Source organism: Pyrus communis, chromosome 10 (genome assembly GCF_963583255.1).
Source record: "Pyrus communis chromosome 10, drPyrComm1.1, whole genome shotgun sequence".
In the NCBI taxonomy this organism is placed as follows: domain Eukaryota; kingdom Viridiplantae; phylum Streptophyta; class Magnoliopsida; order Rosales; family Rosaceae; genus Pyrus; species Pyrus communis.
In genome coordinates this window covers 15,314,584-15,326,410 of record NC_084812.1, presented here as the reverse complement: position 1 = coordinate 15,326,410, position 11,827 = coordinate 15,314,584, and the positions used below count along the sequence as shown (strand labels likewise).

The window sequence follows — 11,827 nt, the reverse complement described above, 5'->3', positions numbered from 1 at the left end:
TTACATATTAAATACATTACAATTATATATCGTTACATGTATTCCAAACTTGAGAGCTTATTTTAAGAGTAAAAAGGTATTTGGTAAAAATGAAATAGACTGCTTATTTTAAGAGTAATGGCCTCCAAACAATAATTGTGATAGCCCGTCCAGGACTTTTCGTACCGTAGGGGTGAAATGATAGTTTTGGCCCTAGTATGTTTGTTTCGTTGTGTGGTTGTTTTTGGGCTTTGGTTGGTTGATTTTGGACCACACACACACCCACACTCATTTCTCTCTCTACCCTGTCCCGAGACCCTCTCTCTCTCTCTCTCTCTCCCTTTCCTACCTTTTCGTACGGACAACACCACAAACCCTTGAAATCGTCACGGATCGAGGAAACAAACTTTATATTTGTGCTTGTGAGGTCCTTAGAAGTTCAACCATACCCATTTCAAGTAAGGATACCTTCATTTTCACGTCGAACTCGAGATCCCTGATTTTGGTCACTGTTCATACACACGTTAATTCTTGTGTTTTTGGGAATTTCAAGCTTGTAGGAAGCTTGGTAAGGTTCTTAGGAGGCTCGGGGTGGTTCATTTGAAGGTTTTGGACGTCGGGATCGTGAGTTGCAGGTTTGGCCAGAGTTGGTGGTGTTTTCCCGGTGAGATTCCATGGGTTTTAGTGCTTGAAAATGGTATGGATTTGTTCCTCTTATTGTAAGCTTCATTTTGGTACCAATTTTGTGAAATTTGGTTGAAAAACGAGTGAGATATCTAGTTTAGAAAATTTTCCGGTTTTCCGGCATCGTCGATGGCGCCGGAGGTTGGCCGGAAAAGATGACGGAATATTCCATCAGTTTGGGCGGAATATTCCTAACGGCGTTAACGGAATTAGTTAGATTTAACGAAATATTCCTGACAGTGTTAATTGACGCCGTCAGTGTGCCAGGCACGTGCCTGCGCGTGGGTGGCGCGTGTGGCCGTGCCTTGGGCTGCGCATGGGGGCGGTGTCAGAAAATTATTTTAAAAATATGGGGATGTTCGTGAGGTTGAGTAGATCACGTTGGTGTATTCATACACCTCATTTGAGTATTGTATGAGAAGTTATTTCGTAATGTTGGTTATGTGCTTTAAAATTTACGTTTTTATAGTTGTTTCGCATATAGGTGAGACCTATCCCGAGGACGAGCGCGGTCACTCGAGGCAAGGGGGTTACGACCCTTCTACATACCAGTGAGTGGGCTTTTGGTTTTCCGTATATACCTATATACTTATGTTTTTCCCAGAAAGTGAAATGAAACGTTTATACGTTTATATGCCATGCATTATGTTTGCCGTTTAATTATGTATTATTAGTTACACATATATATATGTTTGGTGCTGCAGACGCACAGGTAAGTTATGGTTTATGTTTATGTTTAGTAGCGATTTGAGATGCATAGAGAGCTCATAACCTGCAACCCCGGTGTTAGTGCTCCCGCCCAGAGTTGGGCACAGTCCTTCACGTGATGTTCACCTCCCGCACCACACGCTCATCTTGGATCCAAGTTAGGTGCACAGTCTTGTCGTACAAACCACTTTAGGTGGTTCCGACTCGTAGGTGACTCGCGATTATTCGTCCAGTCTTCACGTGATCGTAGCACTTGAGCGTACTTATTTTACACCCAGTCCTGTCGTACAGACCACTTTAGGTGGTTCCAACTCGTGTGCAGGTGTAGTTAGTGAGTTGGAGATTTGAGCTCTAGATTCAGCCGTACATGTCACATTAGGTGACTCCGGCCGACAGATTACATGGTACTGATTTGACATTACCTAAGTACTTGCATTTTATTTAGAGGCATTTGACATGACATATTTCTGAGCATGACTTATATATATATATATATATATATATATATATGTATATTCTATTTTCTGGGAAGTATACAGGTTTTACAGCGAGGGGTTAGAACTTTGTTTATGAAATGATTTTTGAAAAGCTTTGTTTTTGCCCACTACCGCTTTCTGTTTTGTGCCCCTCCAGGTTCTAGTTTGGCTAGTTCTTTTGGTGGCTCCCCAGAGGATTTTCCCAGCTTATCTGACAGATTATCACCAGTGTAGGACCACCTTTGGGTGTGTTTATTTAGTATTGTTTCTCCCATACTGCACTAGGTCTTCCGTGCTATGAACTTTGTTTTCACACTTACGCTTGCAAATGTATGTTATTTACTTTGTGTATAGCTAGGTTTGTATTCGTACGTTTATTATTATTATTTATTAGCATCCGCACTGTGCACATGGTTACGTCACTTCCACGTGAAGGCTAGCATACCCTGATCTCGGTCGAGGTGTGTCAATAACTTTTAATAGCAGATTGTAGGTTGCTTTTAAAAGATGCTTTAATAAAAAAACGGAGTTGAGATTGAAATATTTTTAATTCTGGTAATAAGCTCATTAATTTTAAACAAGGGAATTTTAACGAAAGGCGCTCGTTATTGTTCACTTTAACGAAAAGCTCTGGTACTATTCACTTTACTCTTTATTTTGTCCTTATCGTTAAAACTCAAATTTTTTAAGCCATTTTCGTTAGTTTTCCTTTTAAACAATGACATTACTTATCCTTGGCTCTTAGCATTACGGTCTAGTGGTATTCTTATTCACTTGTAAGTGATAGGTCTTATGTTCGAATCCCATAAATGGTGAAATGGATACAAAATTAAGTTGCTCATTGTTTAGCTCAACCAAACTCACCGTCTCCTTAAGCCATCTCCAACCATTGAGTTAAAACCTACAATTTTAACCCATAAAATTTAGGTTTTAATCCAGAAACAGTTTTTCTCCTCCAACCCTTATGGATTAAAATTTTAGTTCGGAAGTATTAAGGATTGAATTTAGGATTTTTTTTTTCTTAAATTAACTTTTAAAAAAATTATATAGACTATTCTAATTTAATTTATACACATTTTAACCTAAAAATATTTAGATTCCGATAAATATTAAAAAATCTCTAAATCGACACCATGAAACTCGTGGAACACTATGAAAGAATATAAAACACATAAAATAATTTTTTTAATTACTTTAGCTATTGGATTTAAATTTAGACTATTATATATATATATATTTTTTCTTTTACAGTTGAATTTGATCATATTAGATCTTCACCGTTGAATTCAATGAATTTATAAATACAAAACTAAAAAAAGTACACATATATAGTGGGTCAACTCCACTAACCCAGGAGGAATCTTGGACTAAATTTGCCATAGAAATGAGTTTTGGGTTAAAACTCATATTTGCCCAAGAGTTGGAACAAATTGAAATAAGTTTAAAACTTAAATTTTAAATTTTACTCCAAGAGTTGAAGTAAGTCTTAATGTGTAAAAATATTGATTTGCTGAAAAAAATAATTATTTCAATAACTGAAAAAAAGCACAAAAGGTATGCGAAATTTAAATGTAGTCCCCCAAAATTGGAGGAAATAGAACCGAAAAAAAAAGTAAAAACTGAATATAAAGTGATAAACATTTTACCACCAATAGTAACTGTTCCACCATTACACACTGCAGCACACCGTCACTATTCATCATTACTCTGTAAACAAGAAAAAGAAAAAGATAAGACACATCCAACGGTTTGAAATTAACCTACCCAGTACAACAGAGAGCAAATCCAAGCCCCTCTACAAAATTGGGAGATTTTTTTTTTTCTCTCTCGATAACATGGAAGAAAAACGACGCACTGAAGAACTAGTCTGGCTCTGTAACTCCAGAGTTGTCATAAAAAAATGTTAACTAAATAATGAAAAGATTCCGCGAGTTTTTGAAATTCCATCTTACTATTTAAATTTAATTCGACTAACCTTGTTTGTTGCTAAAATTATGTCTTCTATGAACATGCTACAAATTACAACTTCAACTCTTTATGATCGAACTTTTATACTCTAAGATAAGATCATAAAGAGGATGACTATTACAACTAGACGAGACAACTATAACAGAATCAACCACCACGGTATTATCACCACACCAATCAACAAGAAAAATGACACCTAAAAATTACCCATGGCTAAAGGTTATTACAACATATTACACATAATTAACCATAACTAAGTGTCATCTATTTATTAATTTGTGACCCTCGTGTGGAAGACTCTGTCCAATACAGAAGAGTATAAACTTAATTTACCAAAGATTTTACTTACTCATGCTATCAACTTTTCAATTGTCATGCACAAATTCAATACAGCGGCGCCCGGTGTGGAGTCCCCTTCCTCCGGTTCATCAACCCGGCCGAGATTTCCAACACGGGTGAAAAAACCGGCCGACAAGCAGCCCGATATGCCGACATGTTACTTCTCTTTTTCCTCACAATTTCAGTCCTGGCAGTGCAAGCTAAGGCCAAACAGCCCACCTCGCCCAACCCATATGAGCCTGAAGAGGTTCGGGTTGAACCGGCCGGTTCGAGATCCTCATGTGTCATCAGACCGTCGTCTGAACCGGATTCAGGTAAAGCCATGAACTTGCACTCGCGGAGATACTTGGAAAGGCAACCTTCTGTTCTTATAACGTGATCGATCTGCAAAAACCAAAAAATGAGAGAGAACATAGTGAGATAAACTGGAAAATCGCCCAAGTGAAAATAATCGAACAATTGTTAGGGTTTTTTGGGTTTATAGGGGATGAAAAAGTTAACCTTGCAATGGAGGGAGCAGAAGAGAAAGGGGTCTTGCAGGTTTCTGTCACAGGTGCTGCAGACGTTGCCGGAGCCTCTGCAATTCTTTGTTGGTGGCCTCTGGTTCAAAAATACCACTTTTGCACTGTTGGTTATGTATGACTGTAGAGAGAGAAAGTTAAAAGAGAGAGAGAGAGAGAGAGAGAGAGAGAGAGAGAGAGAGAGAGAAACTGTGGCCATTTGTGAGAATATGCTTACCAACACAAAGAATATCAGAAAAAAGGGAGCTTTAGAATCAAAGAATTGAACTCAAACATGGTTGTTTGTTGTTTTGAATTCAAACATAGTCCAATTTTTAAGCAAGCTAAAAATAAACTTAAAAGCTTTTGGCTTTTGGCTTTTGGGATTCACAAGAAAAACCCCAACTTCTAGTAGATCATGATCTGCAAGAAGAAATAAAGAAGCCCAGAAAGTTAAATTAAGCTGAAAAGTTGAGAAATTTTTACTCACCTGAATGGAAGAACAGTCAAATAACTTAGCAGCGTCATCCAACCTTATGACATCGTTGTACACATACCTCCTTATCTGAAAATTCTCAGAAGAAATTAAACATTAAACATCAAAGCTTTGAGTGTAATTTTCAGTTAAGCGGAGAAACTGTGAGGGAAAATTCAAAACTTAAAGAATTATTGCCTGCAAAAGTCGGTGAGAGGTGTGAGGGTTCAGGCAGTGGGGGCAGAGGCTGATGCAACAGTCCAGACAGTAGACGTTCTTCTCGTTCTTCTTTGCCTCCTCGTGAATTATGCAAGCGTTGAAGAATTTCTCAGTCAGCAGGACCTCCAGCCAGTGGGGAAGAAGATTTGCAGGACCAAACTATGAACCACATAAATTAAAAGAAATGGAAAGAATTTAATTAGTTTCCCAACACACGCAGATAGATGAATTAAAGTTGGAGAATTAGAGGCAGTGAGAAAAACCCACCATTTTTTCGTTTTTGTTGTGAGAGAGAGAAAGAGAGAGAGAGAGAGAGAGAGAAGAGTGGGACTCTGTGTGTGACAATTGTGGTCAGGGCTTAAGGAGGAGATATTGACGGAGGAGTAAGGTATATTAGAGAGAGAAAACTTGGACTTTAGAGAGAGAGAGAGACAGAGAGAGAGAAACGGCGCCTGGCAAATACTGATACACAAGTTCGCTTTTACCAAATAAGAGAACAAAGGAAATGGGAGAGAGGATTGGCAAAATGTACTGCGGTGGTTTATTTCTAAGAAAAAATAATGAAAAAAGTTTGAAAGTTTGAGCTTTAACAATAATAATAAAATAAAGGGTAAAATAAATAGTATCAGAAGTGATTTTTAGTGTAAAAATGTGGTTTTTCGTTAAAGTGAACAGTATCGAGAACTTTTTGTTAAAGTTTCCATATTTCTAATAGATAAAATTTTGTAAATCAAATATCGTGATAGTTAATAATTAGATTATAACTTAAACGTTAATAAACATATTTATTTTTATTGATGACACATCATTTAATTTGTAAATTTTGTTTATAAATTTAATTTCTGTATTATTACTCTTATTCTAATATAAGTTGATCTTTCCTATTCAACAAGCATATCTTTGAAAATCAAAGTTTGTATGGTGAAAAGATAATTTTACTTTTGTATTTAAGCGAGGTTCTAGTCTAATTCTAAATATGATGTTGTCTAACTGTAATTACGCTAAGAAAAGTTTGAATGCATAAATATTGACAAGTGCGAATACACTGTCTTAGCCCAATTAGTTAAATGACTGCGAAAAAATTGATTTAATGCATGAATCATAATTTTCTTATTTTACTGATAGAATATGATACAGAAACAGAAATTTTGAATCATTTTTTTTGAGGAATGAAAATTTAGTTGGTAAGCTTGTAAATAAAGTTGACAATACAAGTGTTGTACAAGTAAAACAAAAATGTAAAGAAAAAAGATTTAGGAAATTGGGAAATCAAAATCAAAATTTTCCCAGTTCTATTGTATTGGTATTTACAAGGAGCCCATGTCCCGAAAACCCTAAAACCCTAACCAAATGCTTCTTTATTAATGGTCGGATAGTTTGGTGCGCTCTCTCTCTCTCTCTCTCTCTCTCTCTCTCTCTCTCTCTCTGAGTCATCACTGTGCTACGTGCTAAATGACAAGACAAGAAACAGTGGCTGTTCTCAGTTCTAGGTGGAAAACGGTAAAAAGGTTGCAAGTGGTGTTTACAAAGGATTGGTTTACGTTTGGTAACCAAATCGAAAAGTGGCTATCGACAATTGAAGAATAAAAAAACTAATTCTGAACCAAAATTTTCGGTTTTCAAATATCTCGAACCTATTTAGGTTTTAGTCTGGAAACTGAAATTCCTTGATCATGCTTCAAATTGCAGAAGGATTCAAACATCGATCATCAATAGCCAATAGTTGCAAATAAGAAATAACATACTCAATTAAACCCTAATTCGATTTTAAAAAAAAAAAAACTCTAATTCGATTTTAAAATCTCTGAATTGAAAACCCTCGATTTTAAAATCCGAATCGAAAATCTAATTCGATTTAAAAAAAACCCCAAATAGAAAATCCTAATTCCATTTTAGAATCCCCAAATATCAATTCCAAAATCCCAAAAAAAAAAAAAAAAAAAACACGAATTGGTTTTGAATTGAGGTGAAATTTCTTACATTCTACACTTGGAATGGTCATTGGAGGTGGAAGAAATGGTGTGCTGCAGTCGGAGGTAAAATTACTCACCCCAATATGTTGAAGTCCTAATTAGATTAGAAATGTGATTGTTTAGATCTTATTGGGATTTTGTAGTATCTTTTAGATAGTTTTCTGATTGTATTATAGAATTTATCTTGTTTACTACTATAAATAAAGACACAATGGAATGAAAAAACACATCTTAGAATTCACCCAATTGCCGCCAAACCTCTTTCTCACTCTCTGTAATTCTTCAATTAAATAGGCCTACAACAATATATTATATATTTAAAATTTAAATTATGTGTTATTAAATTCGGTTAAGTATTCGCTTCAGTCTTATCAAACTAATAGGTCTGATCCCATTATTCGTACTAAACTCTTGGGATTTTTTGATTTCGGTTACCGAATGGTTTTGTATAATCAGTTTGGATTGTATTCAGTTATCTTTCGGGTTTTTTTTTCTTTTCAGCCCTAGTGTTTAAGCTCTCTAAAAAAGAGAATAATTTACATAGAACAAATTTACCTTTTTACAGTGTTTTGATATTGCAATGTGTATTGAATTTTTCTTGTACTATAATGCATTATTAGATTGGAACGTTATGTGAGGCATTTTATACCAATGGGGTCATAATTTCGGCTAAAAAAGCTTTCATTGGATAATTTCATCAATCTATACCATTTGATTCTGCACTAAAATACAGGAAGATTAATGTTTTGTGGACATTTTGTCTGCACAAAAATGTGTATAGATTCAATCTATACCATTGATTCTGCACTAAAATACATTAATATGTAGTTGTTAGAACCGGGTTAAGAATTTGACTAAAAATGACTTTAAGGCACATTAATATATTTTCTTTAAACTGATATTTGCCCCCATTTTAATATGAGTTTGTAAATGGGTCTAAAGTAAATAATTTTCAGGATACAACAAAGTTCGAAGTTTTAGTTTAACAAGAACTAAAGTTCCCTTAGAATCTTCTAAAGGAAACTATATGATTTTGTTAGATTAGGGAAAGAGAAATCAAAATTGAGTTGAATTTTGATTATTTATTTGGACGCTGGGTATTTACAAAAGAGAATGCACTCATTCAGAAGATTGAAATCCATTTAATTGGGTGGTAGTGTGCATCTAAAAACCATGTATGTTCATTAGATAGAAAGTTTATCAAACGACATCTTTCTTGGGTAACTATTGAAAGACTCACGTCTTTCTTCATGTGATTTTTACGTGAAGAGATACATTTTCAGCATGAAGAATTATACAATTCCGGCACCAAGATTTATATCTCTTCCAGCACGAAGAGCTATACCCTTCCAGCAACTTGCACATACAATGTTTTCACGCTCAAATAATATGTTTTCATACCCATTTAATTTACGTAATTTTCGGTCATAATATCTCTGTCAAATATGTATATAAGTATATATTATACATTCATGTATTTTGAAATATCCAATAATATCTCTTTCCAGATCAAAGGATCATTGAAAATTTAGATTATTTAAAGAAAGGTCAGGATAAACTAAAATAGAAATTTAGAAAGATTTAGTAAAGTACCAACTAAGCAAGAACTGGATAATTATACATGATAGAAAATAAAGACGACTTATTACTTTGTGTAGGTTTTATTGGCAAATTACAAGTAAATAGTAGTACAAGGACAAAATTAGATTTAAACAAATATTTAGAAATTTTTGGAAGTAGGTTGGAAAGAGTTGGAAACAACATGCAACATAATTCATAAATAAGATGACAGTAGAAAATTTTTGGTATGACAGTATAATTAAGGCAGCTCTCAGATCGAATATTATGTAATATATAGATAGATCTAGGTTGATATGTATTTAGAATTGAAGTCCGTTTATGTTTTAAATACAGTGAATAATCTTTAAGAAATAATTTAATGAATACACTAACTATAGTTAGATTTTAAAAAATTCGGTGTAAATTTAGAAAGGGGGTAACAGTTATCCGGGAGTGAGCAAAAATGGACTCAAAAATAATATACACAAATGGAGTAGGCAATGCCACCAAAACTGTCATCACATCAACTTTATTAGCCTTTCGGACGCTGCTTCTGATCTGATGTCGCCAAAACACAGCAGCCCAGCTTTTGCTTAGTCATCTTCTTCAGATGCATGGCAGCATTTAATACCATTGCATATCCCTTTTTCCTTTTTTTTTTTTTTTTTTTTTTTTTTTGTCTGAACGAAAATGTTTTGGATTAGATAGAACAAAGCAGGAGGTACACAGCAGGAAATACATAGGGGAGGCCGAGGGCCTAAGGATGGATAAAGAAGACTAGGAGCGCAGCTCCAGTCACCACCCATAGGACCCCGGAATCATACGAAAATGTTTTAGATTAGATAGAACAAAGCAGGAGGTACACAGCAGGAAATACATAGGGGAGGCCAAGGGCCTAAAGATGGATAAAGAAGACTAGGAGCGCAGCTCCAGTCACCACCCATAGGACCCCGGAATCATTTAACTACTCTAGTAAGGACACAGAAATGAGAAACGAGCTATCAGAGAGTCAATGTCCTGGCAGAAAGTAATAGGAAAAATGAAGCAGTTCATGGGATAAGTAAGGATAGCCATGGCCACAGCTTTAATCAAGACTTCACGACCCGATAAAGAAAGAGCGGAATGCTTCCAACTTTTAATTTTTTGAATAATTCTTTCCTTGACAAACCCTAAAGTCGTTCTTTTTTCTTTTTGCTGACCCCAAATAGTAGGTAGACCGAGATATTTTTGAGGATCCAGGGATGGGGTTTGTTAGAATTCCTCTGTCCCACATTGGTCAGAAGGTTTGAGAACAAACCTTTTAAATAGAATTATCTCACTCTAACTAATACCGAGACCTTTTGTATTAAAACCCCACACCTGACGGATTGAGCAGGTGGCCAAGTGGGGACATTATCGGTGTTGTTGGAGTGGGCCCATGGCTTGTCTACCTGAATTACCCCACTCTAACTAACACCAATGCCTTTTGTATTAAAAAACCCTACACCTGATGGATTGAGCAGGTGGCCAAGTGGGGACATTATCGATGTTGTTGGAGTGGGCCTCTGGCCCGTCTACCTGAAATTTAAGAGGGTCATATTGAAGATACCACATGCCTTTTCAATAATGTGAGCTGAGGAGTTGGCAGAGAAGACAAGGGAAGATTTTTGTTGGTTAATGGTCTGACCGGAAGCTTTGCAATAATTATCAAGAATGTCTCGTAATGCCCAACAGTTTCTCGACTCTGCATTAATAAAGAAGAGGGACTCATCTGCAAAAAATAGGTGAGACAAAGACGGGCAAGAAGGGCCAAGAATTATACCCACTAACGAACCGTCCTAGCAATGATTGGCAATTAAAGCAGATAAAGCTTCTGTAATAAACAAAAAAGGTACGGAGAGAGGAGGTCCCCAGAGGACAAAAGAGGCACCAGTTTTCCCATTGAAGAAGATAAAGAACGATAGTGTCTTGACATAAGTCATAACCAAGGAGATCTAACGAGCATGGAGTCCAAGTCGGGAAAGCGCAGCCTAAAGAAAATCTCACTCCACCCTATTATAGGCTTTGTTCATATCAATTTTCATCCCCAACTCAAACCTATTCTTTGATTTCTTGTTTTTGAGATAGTGGAAGGCCTTATGCGCCACAAAAATATTATCTTAGATTTGGCATCTTGGGTGGAAGGAACTTTGCTGATGAGAAATGAATCAAGGGAGATTCTTTTTTAATCTGTTTGCCATAAGCTTGGAAAGAACTTTGTAGGAGAAATTGTACAAACTGATCGGGTGGAATTAGGAGATTTGCTCCGGGTTGGGGACCTTTGGGATCAAAACCAGATTAGTGGAGTTCAACAAAGAGGGAACACTATCCTGAATAGAAAATTATGAAACCACCCTGCTAAGAGTTCGTTGATGGCTTCACAACATCGTTTGTAGAACATACCATGAAATCCGTTAGGACCAGTTGTCTTCAGATCGCCCAGCTTGTGAACCGCCACCTTTATCACCTCTATGGTAAAAGCTTGTAGCAGCTTGTCATTGACAGCCTCAGAGACAATCGGTGAGAGACCCACTAGAGTAGCCTTAAGAGGCCGAGGGCCCTTAGACTTGAATAAATTAATGAAGAAGACATCAATATGGTTCCGGATCTCCGTATCGCCAACAATCCAGTTGTTATCCTCAAATTTGAGACTCATAATCCAATTTCGCTACCTCATTTGAATTGTGATTTTGTGAAAAAAAGAAAAAAAGAAGTGTTTCTGTCCCCATCTTTAAACTAAGAAATGCACAAACGTTGGATCCAAAAAAGCTCTTCCCTCCGCCAAGCTCGGCCAACAAACCAGTGGTAGTATGGCCACTTCCTTTCTCACAGACATAATATCTTGGAGCTTGTTCGTGTTTTATTCCTGGGTTTCAATTATAGATTCATGGCTTGTATTGATTCATCAACGAGAGAGAGAGAGGGAGA

The 11,827-nt window shown here is 36.2% G+C and overlaps 1 protein-coding gene across 1 annotated transcript; it reads right to left on the bottom strand.

Moving 5' to 3' along the window:
* Positions 1 to 4,158: 4,158 nt before the first annotated feature.
* LOC137747917 (protein RGF1 INDUCIBLE TRANSCRIPTION FACTOR 1-like) lies at positions 4,159 to 11,555 on the bottom strand. The gene is made up of 6 exons (XM_068488043.1): positions 11,303 to 11,555; positions 10,477 to 10,604; positions 5,328 to 5,507; positions 5,145 to 5,219; positions 4,656 to 4,796; positions 4,159 to 4,538 (listed from the first exon to the last, which is right to left on the bottom strand). Exons 1-6 carry the CDS (start codon positions 11,553 to 11,555, stop codon positions 4,200 to 4,202), a joined length of 1,116 nt encoding a protein of 371 aa, XP_068344144.1. The 3' UTR covers positions 4,159 to 4,199.
* Positions 11,556 to 11,827: the final 272 nt, after the last annotated feature.

Bases quoted from the DNA above. Each gene is read 5' to 3' on its own strand.
- LOC137747917 (XM_068488043.1), bottom strand. From the start codon at position 11,555: ATGAGTCTCAAATTTGAGGATAACAACTGGATTGTTGGCGATACGGAG. The intron at 10,605-11,302 runs GTATGTTCTACA...TTATTAATGCAG, and splicing joins TGGTCCTAACGGATTTCATG to AGTCGAGAAACTGTTGGGCA. The intron at 4,539-4,655 runs GTTAACTTTTTC...TGGTTTTTGCAG, and splicing joins TCTGCTCCCTCCATTGCAAG to ATCGATCACGTTATAAGAAC.